Here is a 21,751-nt window from a genome sequence, read left to right on the forward strand (position 1 = left end):
CAACACAGAATGTCTACCAGTGTACCATCAAGTCTAATAAAGTAGTCCAGGAGATAGTCACTATATTTCTTTTGGAATATCTTACTCTACTGCCCATTTCTTAATGTTAAAAGGACAATGTCAAGATCAACCTTCATCTCCATCTGCTTCTTTATTCTAAAGAACTTGGAGGCTTGGGAGTGGCTGTAGGGGAAGAGGAGGCCACTCCCAAGCCTCCCCTATTTAGGATGATTTTGTCTTTTTCTGGCTTTCTATACCTTCACTAAGATCTAACTTTATAATTCTAGATCTGTTTTTGAACCTTTCCTCGCCCATTCTGGACTTGGAAAAGTTCCCTACTAGCTGGTACACTGGACTTTTGAACAAGTTCACACTCATATTTCGGAATCCAATATGGATCTCTTCACACCTTCCTTTTTTCTACATTTGGGATTGTTTCAATACTCATGCTGGAATGTGCCTTTAAGTCTTTTTTTTCTATTCTTATGTATATATCGCTCTCCTTTTAGAGCATTACTGGTTTTCTATACTGTTTTGGAGTATACCTGCGAATAGAGACGAGAGCACATCTGAACCATTGCTTGGTGGTCACGTGCAGTGAATTGTAGACCGACTGGTTCAATTCCCACTTCAGCTGTATCATCGGTCGCAAGTCCCTACTTCGCTAATGAGGTATGTTTATCTATTAATGTCACTTTTGATCCTGACTTTCCATTCTTCTCTGTGGCTCACATGAAATAACAGAGCTCCCCTCCTGACTAAGGCCGGGAGCATGTAAACTCTCTCCAACAGCTGCACAATTTGAAATGGCCTGGTAGTGACTATGGTACACTGAAATCCAAGGGATTTCCAATCAAAATATATCTCAGTTCTCTGACAGCACTACCGTTCACATCCTGTGATGTTGGTTTTGTAGCTTGCTGCGACCACTTCTAGCAAGTTACATTCCACTTATTTCTTTTATTGGGCATCCCAGTGCTGTCTGCAGTAGTCGCTGTACACTCCTTCAGGATTCCAAAGCCTACTCTGTGCATTTCTTTGCATGGTAATAATGTTTTCATTCACACATGGCAGTATGTCTGGTTTCTTCCACTCATAGTTCCGTCACACGTTTTCAGCTGGAAGTAATGTTTCCACCCGTATGTGCTTTCCATTGTTTACTCTGGTTTGTATTGCTACAATGCAAAAATAATGCCTCTACTGAGTCTACAATTCTTTACATTCCATCACCAGCCCTTCTATCTTTTATTTTGAGTGTTTCTCGTAATCACATAATTATCTGTGCAGCTGTACTTTGTCCTTCTTGTTGCACGGTTACTCTATTTCTCTCTATTACTTCATGGCCACCTTCTTTTTGTAGCGCTGACTACCTCTCTTGCTTCTCAATAAAGACCTATGAAGCAACTCACAGGCACATTGCCTCTTTACATTTCTATTAGGTCAGCCTCAATTCTATGGTGTAATATCACCTTCAGTTGATATCTCTTGGTTCAGGGGTAAACTCTAATCATTTGGTATCAAGCATCCAATCTCAAATTGCACATGAGTTCACTTCCAACAGGCTTTATATTTACTGTCTATTTTTTTTCTATTCTCATCTCAAAAAAGAAAAAATGGGAGCAGAATGGAACTATCCTCTGATCATTCTACAGTTCACTTCCATTGGTACACTTTCCATTGTTTTTTCTTGCTGTACTTTTCCACTATTCACAACCAGATTCATGGTAGCTCTTCTTTCCACCATTCTTTCCTTTAATTAGGAAAAGGTCCTGTATCTCTTAACTTGATCCTCATGTTTCTGAGCTCACTACTCTCCTTTTCAGTAGAAGATAAGGTCAGTTTCTGCATATAAATTTGCATATCCCTCTCTTTGTTTTCCTTCCTTACGGGGATACCCAACATTTCTATTCCCTGTTCACCATTTCTTTACTAAATTTCTTTGCTGGTTTCCCTTTTTTCTAGCATATTATTGTGAAGTACTACTCCTTTGCTATCCTTGCACTTTGTCGCTTCATTTTTCAAGACATACCAGAACTCTCTCACAGCCCTCAAGGGGAGAATTTTTAACATGTGGCATTGCCCCCCCCCCCCAGTTCACCACTATTTCTTTCCATTTACATTCTGTAATCCATAGTAACAACTCTCTCTCCTTACTAGGATGTTTTTTTCCTATAAATATATTCTATTCAACAAGAACCATTCTTTCATTTTACTTGTCAAAATTTTTTCACTACTAATCTGTGTTTACCTGAGACACAACTGGTTTCAACTGCTCTTTTTGGTCTGGTATCCTTTTCTTCTTGAATCTTTATGGTGTTTCCCTTGCCTGTGCTTGGATTCCCCTGCTGCTATGAGATCATCTGTTTTTTTTGGGGGGGAGGGGGTTTACAACTGCTATACACATAGTTTTCCCTGTGTTCTTCCCTTTTTTCTCTTGTTGAGGATTGGGTTTCTCTTATTAGTCTTTATTTTCCTTTCCTTGCCTCCGCCTATTCTTATCAGACAGTATATCTGATTTTCTTGCAAGGCAACAAGCATTTAGGTTTCCTTAGAGACTAACTCGCTCTCCATCCCCTTTACTAAAGCTAGGGAGTCCCACATGTGAGAATATGCTGCCTGCTTGTGTAAGGTTAAAGCATAGTTTCTTACTGTCACAGTTGTTATCCAGGGACAGCAGGCAGATATTCTCACAACCTGCCCACCTCCCCTAGTTGGCTTCTTCACTTGGGCATAGAACTGATGACCTTGCAAGCCGGCGTCGGGCAGGAGCGTACTTGCACAGTGCGGGTAATCTCGAAGCTTTGCTAAAAGCTTAAAATGACACTACATTTTACCACTGTCCATACCGGGCTCCGTGGATGATATCACCAACATGTGAGAATATCTGCATGCTGTTCCTGGATAATACCTGTTACAATAAGTAACTGTGCTTTTTATGCAGGTAGGAGACTTAATTTTAGATTTGAGCTGGCATTGAGTTTGATTCAGTTATTATCTTTTTATCACTTACCAGTGGACTGTGAATGGACAGCTGAGGGTCGGCTTCTTTACCACCAGACTGGTCCCTGCAAGCTCTGAGTTGACATTTGATTATCAGTTCCAGAGATATGGGTAGGTACTTACTGTTAGCTTGCATTGGCATAGCTGTCTCATCTTTTTATCTTCTCTAGCTACTGCTTAGTGAAAATAGATTTCTTTTAACTTTGCACCTAACAAATCTCAGGTTATGGTTTCTGAGTTAGTAGACTATTTATTTATTTTTATTTTTAAATTTTCTATAACATTTAAAACTAAACGGTTTACATACTTTACATACATAGAGTTGTAGAAAACATAATTAGACAAACAAATAATCCTGAGAACATATTTTCAAATAACTCCAAAGGCTTATATAAAAGGTCATGAATGATTCATCAACAACACTAAAGAAAATTAACGATTTAAAAAAGCGTCTACAAATAATTGTGTCTTGAGTAATTTTCTAAAACTACCCGTTTCACGGCATTTTCGTATTTGGCCCACAAGGGAGTATTTGGCCCACTAGTAATAGTTCATGTCATGAAGAGTGAGGATACAAATTTGCACCTCTACAGTATGCATAGAAATGAAACCTTTTTCTAGTGGAATTCTGAGCTAGAGTCCCACATTAGTTCCACATAACAAGTCTGGGTACTGATGAGTAACAAGGCTGAGATTTTTAAGATAGGAACATGTTTCAAGGAAATGCATCTGTTCCTGCCCTATGAATTGCATAAGTAGAATGGGGACAGATCTTTGGTATAGTTTATATTAATGCTGCCCGATTAACGATTCGAATCGATTCACTGATTCACTTCGGGTGAATCGATTAAATTTTCCCCACCAAACAATAGGCCTCCCGATTCATTGACTGACCCTCCCCCCCCCTCGCCCCTAAAGCAGGAGCGGCAGCGCTTCCTCTTGCTGGCCTGCCGCTCCAGCTTTAGAGGGCGAGTGGGGAGGGTCAGTCGGGAAGTAGCTTACCCGTTAGTGTCCGGCTTCCCGCAGCAATTTACTGAAATTCAGCAGCCTGCCCTGCAGAAGAAGATCTCTGGCTCTAGCGATCTTTCTAAGCTGCCATAGGTTGTCCAAGTTGTCTTCCCTCTGCCGCGGACCGCCCCCTCTCTGACGTCAGAGAAGGGGTAGGACCGCGGCAGAGGGAAGACAACTTGGACAACCTATGGCAGCTTACAAAGATCGCTAGAGCCAGCGATCTTTTTCTGCAGGGCAGGCTGATGAATTTTGATAAATTAAACATGCAGGCTTTCTGGGGGGAAGGGGGGTTGTAGTCCTTCGTGGGGGGGGTTGCAGGTCTTCCAGGGGGAGGGGGTGTGTAGTCCTTCGTGGGGGGGATGCAGGCCTTCAGAAGGGACAGGCAAGCCTTCAGGGGGGGTGCAAGCCTTCCGGGGGGGGGGGTGGTACATGCCTTCGGGGGGTGCATCCTTCCAGGGGGGGGTTCAGGCTGGTCTTCAGGGGTGGGGTGTAGGCCTTCAGGAGGGGACATGCAGGCCTTCAGGGGTGGGGTGTAGGCATTTAGAGGGGACATGCAGGCCTTCAGGGATGGGGTGTAGGCATTTAGGGGGGACATGCAGGCCTTCAGGGATGGGATGTAGGCCTTGAGGTGGGGTGGTACATGCCTTCCAGAGGGGGTGCAGGCCTTCAGGGGGGACAGGCTGGTCTTCAAGGGTGGTGTGTAGGCCTTCAGGGGGGGAGGCCTTCAGGGGGGGTGGTACATGCCTTCCAGGTGGGAGGTACATGCCTTCCATGGGGGAGGTGCAGGCCTTCAGGGGGGACAGGCTGGTCTTCAAGGGTGGGGTGTAGGCCTTCAGGGGGGGGTGCAGATTTTTTCAGGGGATGGGGCCCTGGTGTAGAAGTGCACGAAGGGAGGGAAGGGGGGTTCAAAGAGACGTGCATATGGGGGCAGAGTAGAGGGGTTCCAGGAAGGTAGGGACTGGGGTCAGACAAAAGGGGTTCCATCAGGAGGTTTGGAGGTAGAGTAAAATGCTGACTATGCTATGGGGGTTGGAGCAGCAAGCTGAAGGCTTGCCAAGGGGTTTGAGGATGGAAAGAAAGATACAGTGATAGCAACAGGGAGGTGAGGGAAAAGAATGAGAGATTGGGGTTCTGCATGTGGGAAAAGACTTAGAGGCATAGAGAATTATAGGTCATACTGGGATTTAGAGGGACACAGAACTGCAGTTGGCATTCAAGAGGAAACTGAGGAGGCTAGAGCCTGAGATAGGAAAAGGCAGGAAGGAATTTCATACCTTATGATGGGGAAGTTCTATGCAAAACACTACAAATAAACGCGGCAGGATTTTAAAATATTGTGCACAGAATTTTCTGTTTTTTTATGTAGAATTCTACCAGAAGTAAATTATGGGCTGTGAAGACCAAATAATATAAAATAAACAATTATCACAAAAGGAGATATTCACAAGACATTTGGCACAAGATATTGTTCTGTTGTTCTGTGATCAGTTCCCTGAGGGAGGTGGTAGAGAGGAAAACTGATGGAATTCAAAATAGCATGGGGTGAACACAGAGGATCATTAATTAGAATATGAACGCGCAAACTTTTACAGTCTGAATTCAGCAATGAAGATGATTTGGATAGGCTGGAGTGAGCTTCAACAGCAACTCCAGTAGTTGGAACCTAAGGACAGTACTGGGTAGACTTCTAAGATCTATGGCCCAAAAATAATAAAGAAAAAAACATTTTAATTTAATCACGAAATTGTAATGCATGTGATTATAGGGCAGACTGGATGGTCCATTCAGGTCTTTATCTGCCATCATTTACTTTGTTACACAGTTTGTATGGAGCCAGGAGGAAGAAATCTCTGGCATTTTATTCATGGAAAAGCAACTAAAGAGAAGACTCGTGCAGCAATAATTGCTGATAATTTGGTTGCATGGCTGAGAGAAAGAGGAGCAAACAAAACTCTTCAAGCTATTGGAGTTGATTTCTATAATGAAAACAGTGGTTGGGAGGGAGGAGTGATGCATTAATGCTTTACGAATGTAGAGATGATGCGGTATACAAACCTAAGGTTTAGATTAGATTAGATTAGATTAATTTGAGGAGAAGCTACAAAGAAAACAGGTATTACATTACATTACAGATTTCTATTCCGCCATTACCTTGGTATGTATTGTCTGTAACCTGTACACAGGCAAACTAACATTTAGACATTTGGTGAATGCTTTAGATTATAAGACATTAAGTAACAATAAAAGGGCTACTGAACTGGAAATAAATCTTGGTTTTACTAAGATCTCCATTGGCCCTGATCTCCCTCAGCTCAGCGATAAAGTGACCATCCTTAAACATAGATCAAAGCTATGGCTATAGATTAGAATTGTAACTATCATTAGATCAATGTCTTTCGCAAAGGATCTGGCTCTGTTGGAAATAGATCTGTGTGACATAGCGAGCAGATGGCTCACAACAGCTCTAACGTTGAAGAAAATATGGATTTCCAAGCATAATCTGAAAGGAAAGAATCTGAAAATCTTAAGGATGATTGTAGAGGTCTGTATTGGGGTTTACATGGTAAACTGGTTCAATATAAAAATAAATAGCATTTGGACACAAGGTCCCAGGAATCTCTTCTAGCTGCAACTGTTGAAAGAAAATGTGAAGAGGTAAGGAAGATAGCCACGACTACAGTTAAAGCAAGTTTTTTCTGCAAGCTATGTTATGCAGTGAACAGAAATAAGAGAAGAGAAGCAGTGGAGAAGATATTGAAGATCAGAGGCAAAGGAGATGAGAAGACACAGCTTGGAGACAGGGTGAAACCCAGGAAAACACTATCCATCACACATCCAGTCCATTGGAAGATGTGTAAAAATGACAGCTGGAGCTGTTGGTCATGTGTACAGTCAAGAAAGGGGGGAACATTATATTAAGGGTCAGATGGTCATGAGCCGAAACAGAAGCAAACAAGATGGCCTCTTTGCTGGATTTTGTTAAATAATATTAAATTAACAACATAAAGGACATTTTAAAGACAATTATGGGACTACAGATGTATTTCAGACTATTTGTAAGTTCATATAAATATTAATTTATTTCTACATATTTCAACTGTGATTTGATGTAAGTTTGAGCTTAGATTGCAACTTCAGCAGTTGGAACCTAGGACAATATCAGGTGGACTTTAGTGTATGGCCCAGAAATATCAAAGAAGAGACAAGTTAATTTAATCATGTATTTTTAATGAGAATAACTAATGGGCAGACTGGATGGACCATTCAGGTCTTTATCTGCCGTCATTTACTTTGTTACTATGTAAGACTCAATTTAAGCAGTTTCTGAAGATAGCTTTAGATTCAACATGCAAAACTGCATAATTTGGTTACTAGTAGTTTGTAAAGTTAAAAAAAATAATCTATCCCTAAAATTGGCATGCCCAAATGGAATGTTCTTTGGCCCCTCTTGGCATCCTTAGTGCTACACAAGATAGGAGAGAAAAAAATATTTCTGCACAAAGAAAAACAGGCTATTATCATAAAGCTTTATAAGATTTCCTCATTAATCTCATTCATTGTATGAAAAATGTAAGAATTTTTTTTTCTCCAAGTACAACCCAGGACAGTGGTATCCTTTCATCTGGGTGATGTTATCCTGACAAAGCCCAGTGCAGATGCTTCCTAGCACTCTATAGTTTTAAGAGGCTTTTGGCTGTGGCCCCACTGTGCACAAGTATGTGCGCATGCGAGACCCTTGTTCTTGTTTTTTCCACAGTGCAAGGAGGTCAGGCTTAGTTGATCTCCTCAGTGCCTTTGTTTTCCTTGCAATTTCCTTTCTGTGTGGGTATATTTCTTTATTTCCTCATTCAATTTTGTTTTCTTCCCTGACTTGTACCTTTTTTAGTGTTTTCTGCCTTTTTCTTTTTTTTTTTTTTTGTTGTTGTTCCCGAGGCCTTGTTAGGCGGGAGCACTGAGTTCAGTTTGAGGTAAGCCCATTTTTTGCCTCCCCATTGAGCCTTTTGATTTAGTTGCTTCTGTTTTTGACATGCCTCAGAAGACTCCCAGTGGCTTCAAGAGATGCACCCTGTATAATCAGTTGCTATCTAGCACAGACCCGCACAATTGGTGTGTGGGGTGCTTGGGGGTCTATGGTTGTTTACAAGAGAGACCTTTTTAAATCCTCAAAGTCTGATTCATTGATATCGACATCAGAAGCATTGGCAACCCTGAAGAATCTGGATTTCAGCTTTCCACCTAAGAGCCTAAATTTGGTTTCCAGAACCTCCCTCCCATGTTTTCCTATGCCATTGGAACCTACATGTACCAAGACAGCTGGCTCCTCCCCAACACTATCTAAAATCTTATCTTAAGTGACGCGTGAGGTCTACCACCTTTGCACCAGGTAGGCAAGTGACCATGCAATCCTCAAGTCCACTAGCCACCCAGCTATCTATATGCCTAATGATTGAATCACCAACTACAATGGTTAATAGTCGAAAACGCTCAGGACAATCAAGCACCGACAATATCGAGCAGACAGTCGCGCGCAGGACAGCAGCATGCCGGATTTAAACTTAATTTTAAAGTGTTTCGAGGGATTTGGGGAGGGAACCCCCCACAGTTAAGTTAGTTCTGTTTGCACTGCTGTTGGGTGGGGGTTTTGGGGGGAACCCCCCATTATAGAGGGAAGAGGTGTTTTTCCCTTTTTTTAAGGGAAAAACATTAATTTCCTCCCCCACCCCACTCCCCAACATCAGCGGCAATAGTACTAACTTAAGAGGGGAGGTTCCCCACACACACACACCCTCGGAGCATTTTAAAATTAAGTCCGGCGCGCTGATGTCCTGCGCGTGTTTGTCTGCTCGGTATTATCGGCGCTCGATTGTCTCGCGTGTTTTTGTCCCATCACCACTACAACAATTGTCCTAACCCTTCCCTCCTGGGCAGAAGCCCCAGGAGACACATCCTTGGTGCGAGAGGATATTGCATCCACTGGTGAGCAGGTTCTGGCTACAGGATTATTTCCTACTTCACCAGGGTGATGCTCTCCTTCTAGGAGAGATCTCTCCTCCAAGGCAGCACAGGAGCTACCAGATTGGAGGTGGGACTTCTCTACAACTTCCCTGTAGGTCTCTTCTACGTATTTCTTAATCTTTACAATATAAAATTTTGCAAGACTTTGCTCCTTATTTGACTACCTTTATATGCATAAATGTCTGGAATTTTGTTCTTGTACATATAATTGCTGGCACTTATATGTGGAAATAGCGAAACTTGGTACTTCTACATATAATTGCCAGCACTTAGTGAAAACTGCTGAGTGATGCCACTCTTTTTCTACACATTTAAGTTCCTAAAATCTGTGCATCCTTATAAATGCTTTATAGAATGCTTGGCATTCAGCAGTTATTAAAAATAATTCAGTCTAGGAATTTTTTTTAAAGGACAGTCAGATAGGTAAGTATTATTAGATCCAATCATAACAACTTCTGGTTCTTAAACACATCGTTATTAGTCCCTATTTTTTATAATATTACTTTCCAATATATAGTAGTATTGCACTTCTTCTAAGAGGCAAATCTAATAATTTAAATCCTCATAGTTATAATGATTCACTCAATATCACTTATCTTAGCTCCAAAGGAGATGTTTATATATTAAAGACATGCAGCAAACCAGTGTTGGCAAACTCATATTCAGAACATTCCCAGCAACGTTACACCAGCTGCATCAGGGAAGCTCATTTTGTAAAAAAATTAAAAAAACTAGTACAGAATAAGTATCTTTAAACAATAATCAGATGGTCCGTTACTCACATAATGAAAGAAAATACATGCCATACTAATCTTTACTGCATCTTACTATCTTTCAAAATGGTGTCCATGTCGGACATCATCAGAATATAAGTCAACTAGAACTAATTTGGGGCTATCTAAATAAGAGATGACCAATCCAATTTTTCATTTAGCCCCCGTGTAGAAACCATGTCCATAAATCCAGCATTGTTCCTTATAAATGAGAATTTGTTCAAGGTTGCCACCCTCCTATATTAACTTATATTCTCGTTCAATAGGTGTGTCATTCTGGACAACGGGTAATTTCCCTGTAGCTCCTAACCTTGCAGAAGGAATCCACTCTGGATTTTTTCTGAATCCCTCCTACTTCACAGAGGGCTCTGCTATCCCCTATAGTTTTTTCCTTCTGCACACAAGCCTGAAGGAGTGTTTCTGCTCTGCTTATTTTTTATTTTAGTCTGGGTTTTTTTTCAGGTGTTTTCTTTAGTTTTCAGTATTAAGAGCTTCTCTGCTTGAGGGTTCAGCTCTGTCTGTGTAGAGAAGCAGACTGTGGTCTGCAGCTGACAGACCAATCCCTTGTGGTACCTGTTAGCCAGCCTGCATAAGTATTTTTGGAGCTTGGGGGCCATACCTTTGTAGCTTGCTCACCTACTGCTTGCAGGGATTTGAGTGCAGGCTGTTAGACAGGCTCAGTGGTATCTCGCACGGTGCTGATTGCATTTCACTTCCCCCTTGGTTTTGGCTTCTCAGTGGTCTGCGGAAGTGGAATGGAGGCTAAGTCAGGCACCAGTCAGACTGGCAGCCCGAAGATTCAGCACTGGAAGGACGTTTTCTTTGAGGCAGTGATTTCTTCTTCCTAGTCCAGCTACCTTTGGAGCTGAGGCAGGATGTAGCACATTGCTAGCACAGGTTACATGAGTAAGGCTGTTATAGCCTTTGAGAAGTATGAAGGGGGAGGGAGGAATTTTCAAAGTGTCTGCATGTTCTCTTAAAACCTCTTAAAACTTAAAATGGCTGGGTTCTATTTTTGGTTTTGGCATTTTTTTAGTGCCAAAACACTGCTGGTGGCCATCTTGGATTTTTCCTGTTTTGTTTTTTCCCTAAGTCCTCCAAAAGCTTCAAAACTGGCAGGGATGGATTCCTCAGGCTCCTTTGTCCCTAATTATTGCCAGGGTCGTGCAAGTTGTGCGCCTGAAAAGCATCCTTGCACCACGTGCTGTGTAGCATGTGAAGGGGATTGGGTGCATCTGGCTTAGCCTCCTCTTTGCACTCTAGGGCTGAGGAACAGGCGGGAAGCCCATTGGTTTGGGTCATTTTTCTTTCTGGTCTCTGGAACAGCGTTTCTGCATAGAGGGGCTTGGAAGGGCACAGAGCCCAAGAGATACAAGCTGGAGTTATCCACAGGAGACTCAATGATGCCTACTATGGCTTTTTCCCCAGAATTTATTAATTTCATGTTCATGTGGAAAGACTTTCAGGAGAGCCATTCTTCCAAGGAGAAATCTGGCAGTGCTTCAGACACTGCACGAGGTGGCAGAAGCTCCCAGCATGCATCTACCTTGCAGACTGCATCTAGCCACGGTCTAGGAGACCTTTCAGAGGGATATTTGGATGATAATGGATCTCTTACTATAACATTGTTATCTCAGGTCGCGCCCTCCCTGTCGGAGGTTACAGGGTTGCAGTCAGGCGCTTTGGAGCCTATGATGACTCTTGATCCCAGGGATGATCCCATGGGTTCTGCGCCTATTTAAACCCTCAATTGTCTTGGACCTCATCACTGATTCGCTTCAAGAGTTAAACTTGGACTCCCAGCAGGTCCCTTCTGCTTCCTCCTCTTTCATGAGTAGAGTGAGAGCTCAGTCTTCTATATTTCCCTGGCATCCTAACTTCATCGTTTTGGTCATGGAGCATTGGGATACTCCAGAGGGGTCCTTTAAAGTGGCAAGGACTGTGACTCGGCTGAACCCTATGACACAGGAGTATCACCTGATGATGGCTCAGCCCAAGGTGGATTCCTTGGTAGTACAGATTACTAAGAGCACCTCCCTTTCAAGTGAGAATGGAGTGGTGTTAAAGGATATGCAGGATCACCAAGTGGATGTGGTTTTCAAGAGGCTCTTCGAAGCTACTGCGGCATTCTTTGTGTTCCGTACCTGCCATACCAGGTTATAGACTCTTGAGCAGTCAGTGCCCCGGAAATTGAGTACCTTCGTTTTTGTTTGTGATCTAGGGAAGCCCTTTCTAAGGTTGAACCATACCATGTTATGGTCACTGGTTGCCAGCGTTTCTCCCACCAAGACTTCCGTGACGCTTTCCCCGTTCGTAAGTATCAGGTCCAGGATGGCCTGGGCCCTAGTGGGCTCTAGTACCATTTGTTTGAGCTGTACTCCCTTCATGGATGTTAATATCCTCTTGCTACTACAAGTTGTTGCTGAGAATGTGTTCCAGTCTACATCAGGCATGTTGAAGTCCCCTAACAGGACAACGTCCCCCCGTAAGGTGATATTCTCAATGTCTTCAATTAATTCTGTGTCTTTGTCCTCCGATTGTCTTGGAGGTCTGTATACCACACCGAGGTATAGGCATTTTTCTCCGCCTCTGGCCAGGTTTACCCAGATGGATTCCCCAGTGTACTTGACATCTGTGATCCTAGTTGTCTTGATGTTCTCTTTGATGTAAAGTGCTACCCCACCTCCCAACTTACCCTCTCTATCTTGGCGAAGCAGGTTATATCCTGGTATAGTTATATCCCACCCATGAGAGTCAGTGAACCATGTTTCGGATATTGCTACCACGTCTAGGTCTGCATTTACTATTTCTGTTTCTAGTTCTAGAAATTTATTCCCTAGGCTGTGTGCATTTACATACATAGCTCTCCACTCTTTGTGTCTAAACTCCTTTAGAGAGTTACCCATCTGAATTAGGGTGGCTTCCCTTAGAGTCCAGGTATCAAGGCTCTGTTATATCAGACCTCGAGATCACAGAGCCATGCTGGCATCTCATTTAGACATAGCCAGGTTCCTGAAGGGTGCACTGCCCATCAAGCCTCCAGTAAAATCTCCTTTTCCGTCGTGTGATCTTAATGTGGTTTTACATGGGCTCAGCCATTCTCCTTACAAGCCTCTGAAGGAAGTGTTTCTGATGGATCTGACACTCATAACTTTTTTTCTGGTAATGGTGACCTCAGCGTGACAAGTCTCTGAGCTCCAGGCTCTTTCATGCAGAGAACCTTTCCTGCGCACCGTTCCTTCTTTCCTGCTGAAGGTGGTTTTGATGTTCCATGTCAATCAGGGAGTCAGATTGCCAGCGTTCCAGTCCATAGGTTCCAGGAACAGGACTGGATTCTGAAGAAGTTGGATGTGAGAAGAGTGCTGCTCCAATATCTTGATGTCACCAACAAGTTTTGACTATCTGACAATTTTTTTGTGCTGACACATCCAGCTAGACGAGGTGCACCAGCTTCCTTGACCATAATTTCCAGGTGGTTCCGCGGGGCAATCTTTTTGGCATACATTGTGTATGGGGAAATAGTCTCCTGTTCTGGTGAAGGCACATTCGACTAGAAGTGTGGTTTCGTTGTAGGCCGAAGCTAGGGCAGCCTCCACTGAGGAGATTTGTAGGGTGGCAACTTGGTCCACTCTACATACATTTGCCAAGTTTGGCAGAGTAGATGTGGCGGCAAGGGAGGACTCTGCCTTTGGGTCCTCAGTTTTACTAGCTGGCGCAGTCATCCTGCCCTAGATATTGGAGACTGCTTTTGTATGTCACGCTTGTTCAGAATGATACACCTATTGCATTAGAAAAAGAGATTAGGTTCTTACCGTGCTAATATCTTTTCTAATAGATATGTGTGTTGTTCTGGAACCCGCCCTGACATTTATTTCCTGCGCCTGTCTTATTGTCTCATTTTGAATATTCTTCTCCAGACCTGTAATATGAATGCTAGTCAAACCTTAGGGGCATGAAGAGTAGTCTATTATTGGTGTACTTTAGGGTACTGATGGAGTTCCATTAATGCTTCTGTTGGCATGTTGTTTCTCTGTTTGGATTGTTGATTGTTTATGTTTGTTATATTTAGGCCAAAATAGACTTATTAGTTGAGGAAGTTTCTCCATATCTCAACTTCACATACGTTTTATGAAAGGGTGCTTGCCTGCTTGGGAACTAACTGTAGGGGGCAGCAGATCTCTCTGAAGTAGGAAGGATTCAGAAAAAAATCCAAAATGGATTCCTTCTGCAAGGCTTGCAGCTACAGGGAAATTACCCGCTTGTCCAGAATGACGCACCTATCTACTAGAAAATATATTAGCAAGGTAAGAGCCTAATCTCTTTTTAATTATATATTAATTTATACTTTGATGATGTCAGATGCTGACACCATTTTGAAAGATGCAGCGAAGATTGACATTCATTTTCATTCATTATATGAGTAACGGACCATCTTAGATGAAATTTATTCTGTATTTCTAGATGATTACTACAATTTATCCTTTTTACAGAATGAGCCTCTGATTCAGCTGGTGTAGCGAAACCTAACGTTATGTCAGGAGTGTTCTGAATATGAGTTTGCTGATATTGGTTTGCTACATGTCTTCAATATATTAACATCTCCATTGGAGCTAAGATAAGTGATATTGAGTGAATTGTTAAAATTATGCGGATTTAAATTAGAAGATTTGCCTCTTAGAAGAAGTGTTTATTCAAAGAAGTAGTGTAGCACCACTATATGTTGGACAGTAATATAAAAACTTGGGACCAATGACGATGTGTGTAAGATATGGAAGTTGTTATGATTGAATCTAATAATACCTACGGATCTGATAGTTTAATCTAGGAAAAAAATGTTAAAGAACCATTTTTTATAACGGCCATTATTGGAATAGTTCTATGGACTATAGCTATTTGTTGGATCACACATTTGGACTATGTTGCTAATTCCTACATTAACATTCTAGGCAAAATGGAACTTCACATAGATATTATATATGATAACATCAATATGGTAGTTCACTTTCAGTGATCCAAGTGTGTATGTTGCCTCAGTCACTAAAACATCTTTTGTTTCCTGGAGCAGCAAAGAAGCTCAGAAGTGCTTTTGTGGTTCAGCAAACTGCCGGGGTTACCTTGGGGGTGAGAACAGAGTCAGTATCCGAGCTGCTGGAGGGAAAATGAAGAAGGAACGATCTCGCAAAAAAGACTCAGTGAGTTTGCCATTTCTTTTACTTGACAAGCAGAGAGTTTCCTAACCTTCATACACTTTTGCTTGAGTTTGCTAGTAAATGTGTTAATCATTCTGTCAATTTTTTTTTCAATTTATCTTTGAGCAAGTTTTAAGAAACAAAACTTGTGCTGTGGCAGTACCACTTATATTGCTATGTGAAAGGACCCCAGTTTTGGTCTTAAACAGTATAGGTCAGCTGTGGCTGGTGATCCTATGAAGATATTGTTCACAGACTCAGGAATGGGAGCAGAGTTGTTGTCATCCTTAATGTCTATAAAATAGGGGAGAAAATCCCTGACTAATTGTTAATGAAAACTCATGATACCATAATCCAAGCATTTGTTTTGATTGAGGTGGAATTTGGGAATAATTCAGAAACACACTGGCCTTTACTGGACAGTTCTAATAGATAGGTGAAAAGAATACTTGTGTAAAGCATTTTGGATGATGTTATCCTTGTGTCCACCCCCCTCCCCCCCCCCCCCCCCCGAGTGGGAAAATCTGATTTCTCACTCCTTCCTGATATATTGACAAACAACACAAGTGCTAAATACAATAACAAAACTTTATTTTGTACAAGAGAATCAAGAATGAAAATAATCAACACTTAAAATGTTATGGACAAAAGCTGGGCAAGCTTAAAATGGAATTGGAAATAAACATTCTTTAAACACTTTAGAATGAACTTTCAGAAACTAGTTGGGGTAAACATACTCCCCTGTAGCATACAATCGGGCCACCTGTTTTGTTACTTGATAACAAATACAGTGCTTGTCAGTGAGACAAATCTCTTTCCTTTGAGAATGATGGGATCAGAAGGTGGTCCTGAGCTGGCTGGGCACTCTGAAGTGTTGCAGTAGATGAACTGATGAGAGAAGTTCAGAGTTCAGGACAGAGGTACAGATAACTATTGAAACTGGGTGATGCCATTTTTATAGTATTTTCATCAAGGCAATATCTCTGAAGATTAGACAAATGATTGGTTGTGTTCTTCATGTTATGGTTTAAAAAACCTTAAGAGTGTCTCTTGACGTCATTCTGGAAACTGTTTTTGGAACTCCAGTACCAGAGATGTTGGAGTAACCCTGACCAAGGGCTCTTGCAATGGTTGCTCCCACCGAGGCCTCAACGATAATGGCGTGTGTTGCTTCTGTTGCAGCTGCGTGAAGGAGAATCCATGTCAGGGTCAGCTTCGCGAGCTAGTAAGAAGGATTCCCCAGCAGCCGTGAGGGCAGAGTCAGCTGTGGGGAGGCCTGGGGCTCCCTTTCCGCCAATGGCTCTGAAAATTCCCTAGTTGGCGGTGGGGAGACCCAGGATTTTCTGCTGATTCCCTTATTTGTGACTTTACCTTTTCAAGCCTCTTCAGTGTGCTCAACCGCGGGTGAACTTTTTTCGGTGGGTGCTTCTTCTTTGGTGGGAAATTCCATCTTTTTGGCTGAGTCTTCTTCCGAGTTCCTGCTTAAATTGGAAAAGCAGGAACAGTGCAAAACACAGCCCTCAGACTGATTTACTCACTTAACAAGTTCAACCACATCACCGCCGCATACCAAGACAAACACTGGCTACCGGTACAAGCAAAAATACTTTTTAAATTCTACTGCATGCTGTTCAAAACCCTAAATAGCAATGTACCATCCTACCTGAACACTTGCCTAACTCGGAACAGCTCTTCCAGACCAAGGAGAACTCAGCGTAAAAAATACATGGCGGACTACTCGCCACACAAGCAGCGAAGCTAGACAACCACATCTCCAATCTACTGATTTTAGCACCAAACTACAGAACCTTCAGGAGGGAAATAATAATCGAAATATGTCAAGACAAACTCCTGATACATCCTCACTCCATCATCAGACTCCAAATGTTACAACCAATAGCTTCCCTATAATCTTCTGGAAATGAACAGATTCTCTTCCTTTTGTAATCCGCCTAGAACTGTAAGTTATTGGTGGAATAAAAGAAACTAATGTAATGTCTTGTAGGGAGCGGGATTCCCTTCCAGCCGTAGAGTTTTCCCCAGATTTTGTGCTTTCTAAGTATAAGGCTTAAAGCATGCACTCGACTAGTCCCTTGGTGCTTTCTCTGGGGGTCACAGCCGCGTCCAGGAGGTTGGTTCCTTTGGCACCAGCACTTTTTCCGCCCCTACCTAAGTGAAGTGTCTCCCTTTGGAGGATGAGTTTTGCCTGACAGATGATTTTTCTCCAATTGAGAACCTGGGTTTTTTGGGTGACCTTCAGGACCCTCGGGGGATGGAGACCTCTTCGGTGGTCCGTATTTTTCACCCGGATAAATTGCAGGAGCTCATTTTCCAGGTGTCCTCTGTTTTGCATTTTGAGGATGATGCTAAAGAGACCCCCCAATTAGTGGATCCTCTTCATGGGATTCAGGCGGCCTAATGTTCCATTCCCATTCATCAAGATATTCGGGATATCGTTCAAGCACAGTGGAAAGTTCTGGATGCCCCTTTTCGGCTGGTGTGGTCTATGACCCATTTGTATCCTATTCCTGATGCCGATTCCTGATCCTATTCCTGATGCGCCCACTGGTAGTTGACACAGTGATTTTGACCATTGCTAAGAGGCACACCGTTCCGGTGGAAGGGGGTTTTACTCTGAGACCCCGGGGACCAGAGGATAGAGGCTCTTCACCTCAAACAAAGTTTTGACGTTGCAATCTTGGCTTTTCAAGCGGCAGTTTTTGGTGGCCATGGCCTAAGTGTGTGTTAGATAGGGAGTCCAGTGCCTGGGCGTTGGTGGACCAGCAAGTAGCAAAAATTGAATTGGGCTCCTCTTATCTGTCGGATATCATGTATGATTTGTTGCGGGCTTCTGCTAAGTCTATGGCCTTAGGGGTGGCCACTGGACATACCTTGTGGCTCCATGGTTGGTCGGTAGACTTGGCCTCGAAATCTAAGCTCAGTAGATTTCCCTTTAAGAGTTGCTTTCTCTTTGGTGAGGAATTGGATAAGTTGGTCCAGAGTTTGGGAGACTTTAAAGTGCCTTGGTTGCCGGAGGACAAGCCTCGGCAGTCCAATATAATAACGCATATCAAAAAGGGTTCCAAAAGGAAGAAGAACAAGGAACCGGCGTGGCTCACTAGCGGTGAAGGAAGCAATCAGAGACTAGAAGAAACGGAAGAAAACTGGAAAAAGCACAAACAACATCAACGCAAGTGCCATAAAGCGGTAAGAGGGACCAAAAGAGACTATGAAGAAAAAATAGCCAAAGAGGCCAAAAACTTTAAGCCATTTTTTCTATATAGTAAGGGGAAACTACCCACGATGACCAGTGAATAAAGGGAGTACTAAAGGAGGGCAAAGCCATCGCAGATAAAGTGAACACATTTTTTTTGCATCTGTATTTACCGAAGAGGATATATCCAATATGCCTGAAGCCAATAGGCTATACACAGGAGATGAAGATAAGAAGCTGACAGGGACGACGGTCAGTCTAGAAGAGGTATGCAGATAGATTGATAGGCTTAAAAATGATAAATCCCTGGGACCAGACAGCATGGACCCGAGGGCAATCAAGAAACTGAAAGGGGTTATAGCTGAACTGCTCCAACTAATAGCCAATCTGTCGATCAAATCAGGAAAGATTCCGGAAGACTGGAAAGTGGCGAATGTTACGCCGATCTTCAAGAAAGGTTCGAGGGGAGATCCGGGAAATTACAGACCGATGAGTCTGACTTCGTTACCGGGAAAGATGGTAGAGGCGCTGATAAAGGGCCGCATCATCGATCACCTTGACGGACACAAACTGATGAGGACCAGCCAGCACGGCTTCAGCAAAGGATGATCTTGCTTGACAAACTCATTGCACTTTTTCGAAGGAGTAAATGGGCAGATAGTCAAAGGTGACCCGGTCGACATCATATATCTAGATTTTCAGAAGGCGTTCAACGTCTACTTCAGAAAATTGAGAACCACAGAAATGAGGGTGATATACTCACGTGGATTAAAAACTGGTTGGCGGATAGGAAGCAGAGAGAGTGGGGGTGAATGGACAATACTCGGACTGGAAAAGCATCACGAGTGGAGTGCCGCAGGGTTTGGTGCTCGGGCCTGTGCTCTTCAACATATTTATAAACGACCTAGAACTTGGCAAGATGAGTGAGGTGATTAAATTCACGGATGATACAAAGTTATTCAGAGTAGTGAAGACACAGAAGGATTGCGAAGACCTACAAAGAGACATAAATACGTTCGAGGAATGGGCCGCGAAATGGCAAATGAGGTTCAACATGGATAAGTGCAAGGTGATGCATGTCGGTAACAAAAATCGTATGCACGAATACAGGATGTCTGAAGCTATACTCAGAGAGATCCCCCAGGAAAGAGACTTGGGAGTACTTGTAGACAAGTCAGTGAAACCGTCTGCACAATGAGCGGCGGCAGCAAAAAGGGTGAACAGAATGCTAGGAATGATTAAGAAGGGGATCACGAACAGATTGAAAAGGTTATGATGACTTTATACCGGGCCATGGTACGCCCCCACCTGGAATACTGCGTCAAACACTGGTCACCGTACATGAAAAAGGACATAGTACTATTGGAAAGGGTCCAGAGAAGAACGACAAAAATGATTAAGGGACTGGGGGAGTTGCCGTACAATGAGAGGCTAGAGAAACTGGGTCTCTTTTCCCTTGAGAAGAGAAGACTGAGAGGGGACATGATCAAAACATTCAAGATATTGAAGGGAATTGACTTAGTAGAGAAAGAGAGACTGTTCACCCTCTCCAAGGTGAAGAGAACGAGAGGGCACTCGCTGAAGTAAGAAGGGAAAAGATTCCGTACAAACATAAGGAAATTTTTCTTCACCCAGAGAGTCGTAGAAACCTGGAATGTTCTTCCGGAGGCTGTTATAGGGGAAAACACCCTTCAAGGATTCAAGACAATGTTGGATAAGTTCCTACTGGAACAGAACTAAGGCTAGACTCTAATAGGCTAGACTCTAATAGGGCACTGGTCTTTGACCTAAGGGCCGCCACGTGAGCAGACTGCTGGGCACGATGGACCACTGGTCTGACCCAGCAGCGGCAATTCTTATGTTCTTTATAGGGGTGGTTCAGGCTGAGGTCGTTTCCATGAGTTCCGTCGATACTGTCCTGGCAAGTTGTCTTCTGCAGCCTCTTCTTCCAATGGTCTTTTCTTCCAATGTATGCAGTCTTTTTTGGGTGCACGCCGGGGAAGCCGTGAAACTTCTGGTCTGTCCAGTGGGTGCCCATTTGAGGGACTTTAATTGGGGGTGGACCGAGATCACAGCAGATCACTGGGTCCTGGAGGTGATCTGCGAAGGGTATGCTCTTGAGTTCAGTTGGCCCCTGCCAGATCTTTTTCTCTCCTCCCCTTGTCGATTTCTTTGGAACAAATGAACGTTTGTCAAACTCTGCGGAGGTTGCTCGATCTCAAAGAAGTAATTCCAGAGCCCCTTCAAGAGATCCACATCGTACAATAATCCATTCATTTCGTAGTGCCCAAAAAACAGGGATCCTTTCGCCCCATTTTGGATCTGAAGGAGGTGAACAGGGTGCTTAGGGTTCCTTCTTTTTGCATGGAGTCCGTGAGGTCCGTGATCCTTGCTGTTCAACCAGGGGAGTTTCTCACTTGTCTCAGCCTGATGGAGATGTACCTCCACATCCCCCCCATTCAGGGAAGTCTCATCAACAGTTCCTTCACTTTGCGATTTTGGGACAGCACTTTCAGTTTTGTGTGCTTCCGTTTCTTCTAGCCATGGCCTCCCATACATTCTCCAAGATCATGATAGTTATGGTAGCAGCCTTACGCAAAGAGGGCATTTTGGTTCACCTGTAACTGGATGACTGGTTGATTCATGCAAAGTCCTTCCAGGAAAGCATGCAAGTCAAGGCCCGCGTAGTAGAGTTGCTGCAGTCATTGGGCTGGGTAGTCAACCTCGCCGAGAGTCAGTTGACCTCATCTTAATGATTGGAGTGTATCAGAATTCTCTTCGACACTGGCCTGTAGAGGATGTTCCTTCCTGAAGCACGGGTGCAGAAGTTGCAGTTGCAGATTTGCTCTCTGAGGGGCTCTTGCTGTTCCCAAGCACAGGAATTCCTTCAGGTCTTGGGCTCAATGGCGGCCTTGTTGGGGGTGGTGCAGTGGGTGTGCGTGCGCTCATATGTCTCCAGTGTGGTGTTCTTTAGATGTGGTCCCTGCATTCCCTCGATTTGAACATGCTGGTTCCTTGCCACAGTCTAGCTCACCGCAGTCTACATTGGTGGCTCTGGTCCCATAATCTGATCCAGAGCATGAGTCTGAGTCAGCCGCAGTGAACAGTTCTTCTCATGGATGCTAGTCTTCTTGGCTGGGGAGCCCAGTGTCTTGGTCATTCAACTCAGGGCAGCTGGTCACCGGAAGAGGCCTTCTAGTCTATCAGCATTCTGGAGACCAGGGCCATTTGGTTGGTGCTTATAGCCTTCCAGTCATTTCTGGTGGGCAAGGCTGTTTGGGTTCTCTCCGATGGCCTACATCAATCACTAGGGGGGGAACCAAGAGTCATCTGGTGGCGCAGGAGACGGCCCTTCTCTTGGAGTGAGTGGAGACACACCTGCTTGACATATCAGCGTCCCACATAGCAGGAGTGGACAATGTCCAGGCGGATTTCCTACGTCATCATGTGCTGGATTCCAGCGAGTGGTATCTGGGGATGGAGAACTTCAATTTGATAGTTCGGTCATGAGATGGTCAATGATGGATCTCATGGTCACGTGTTTCATC

General features: G+C 43.5%; 1 protein-coding gene across 4 annotated transcripts in view; it reads left to right on the top strand.

The window, feature by feature from the left end:
- SETD2 (SET domain containing 2, histone lysine methyltransferase) overlaps positions 1-21,751 on the top strand; it is a 282,749-nt gene that overhangs the window by 117,492 nt on the left and 143,506 nt on the right. For all 4 annotated transcript variants that reach the window (XM_033931879.1, XM_033931878.1, XM_033931876.1 and 1 more), the window contains 2 exons: positions 3,014-3,111; positions 14,866-14,992. In XM_033931879.1, coding sequence (XP_033787770.1) covers positions 3,014-3,111; positions 14,866-14,992 — 225 coding nt within the window. The remainder of the gene's footprint in view (positions 1-3,013; positions 3,112-14,865; positions 14,993-21,751) is intronic.

Source organism: Geotrypetes seraphini, chromosome 2 (assembly GCF_902459505.1).
Source record: "Geotrypetes seraphini chromosome 2, aGeoSer1.1, whole genome shotgun sequence".
In the NCBI taxonomy this organism is placed as follows: Eukaryota; Metazoa; Chordata; class Amphibia; order Gymnophiona; family Dermophiidae; genus Geotrypetes; species Geotrypetes seraphini.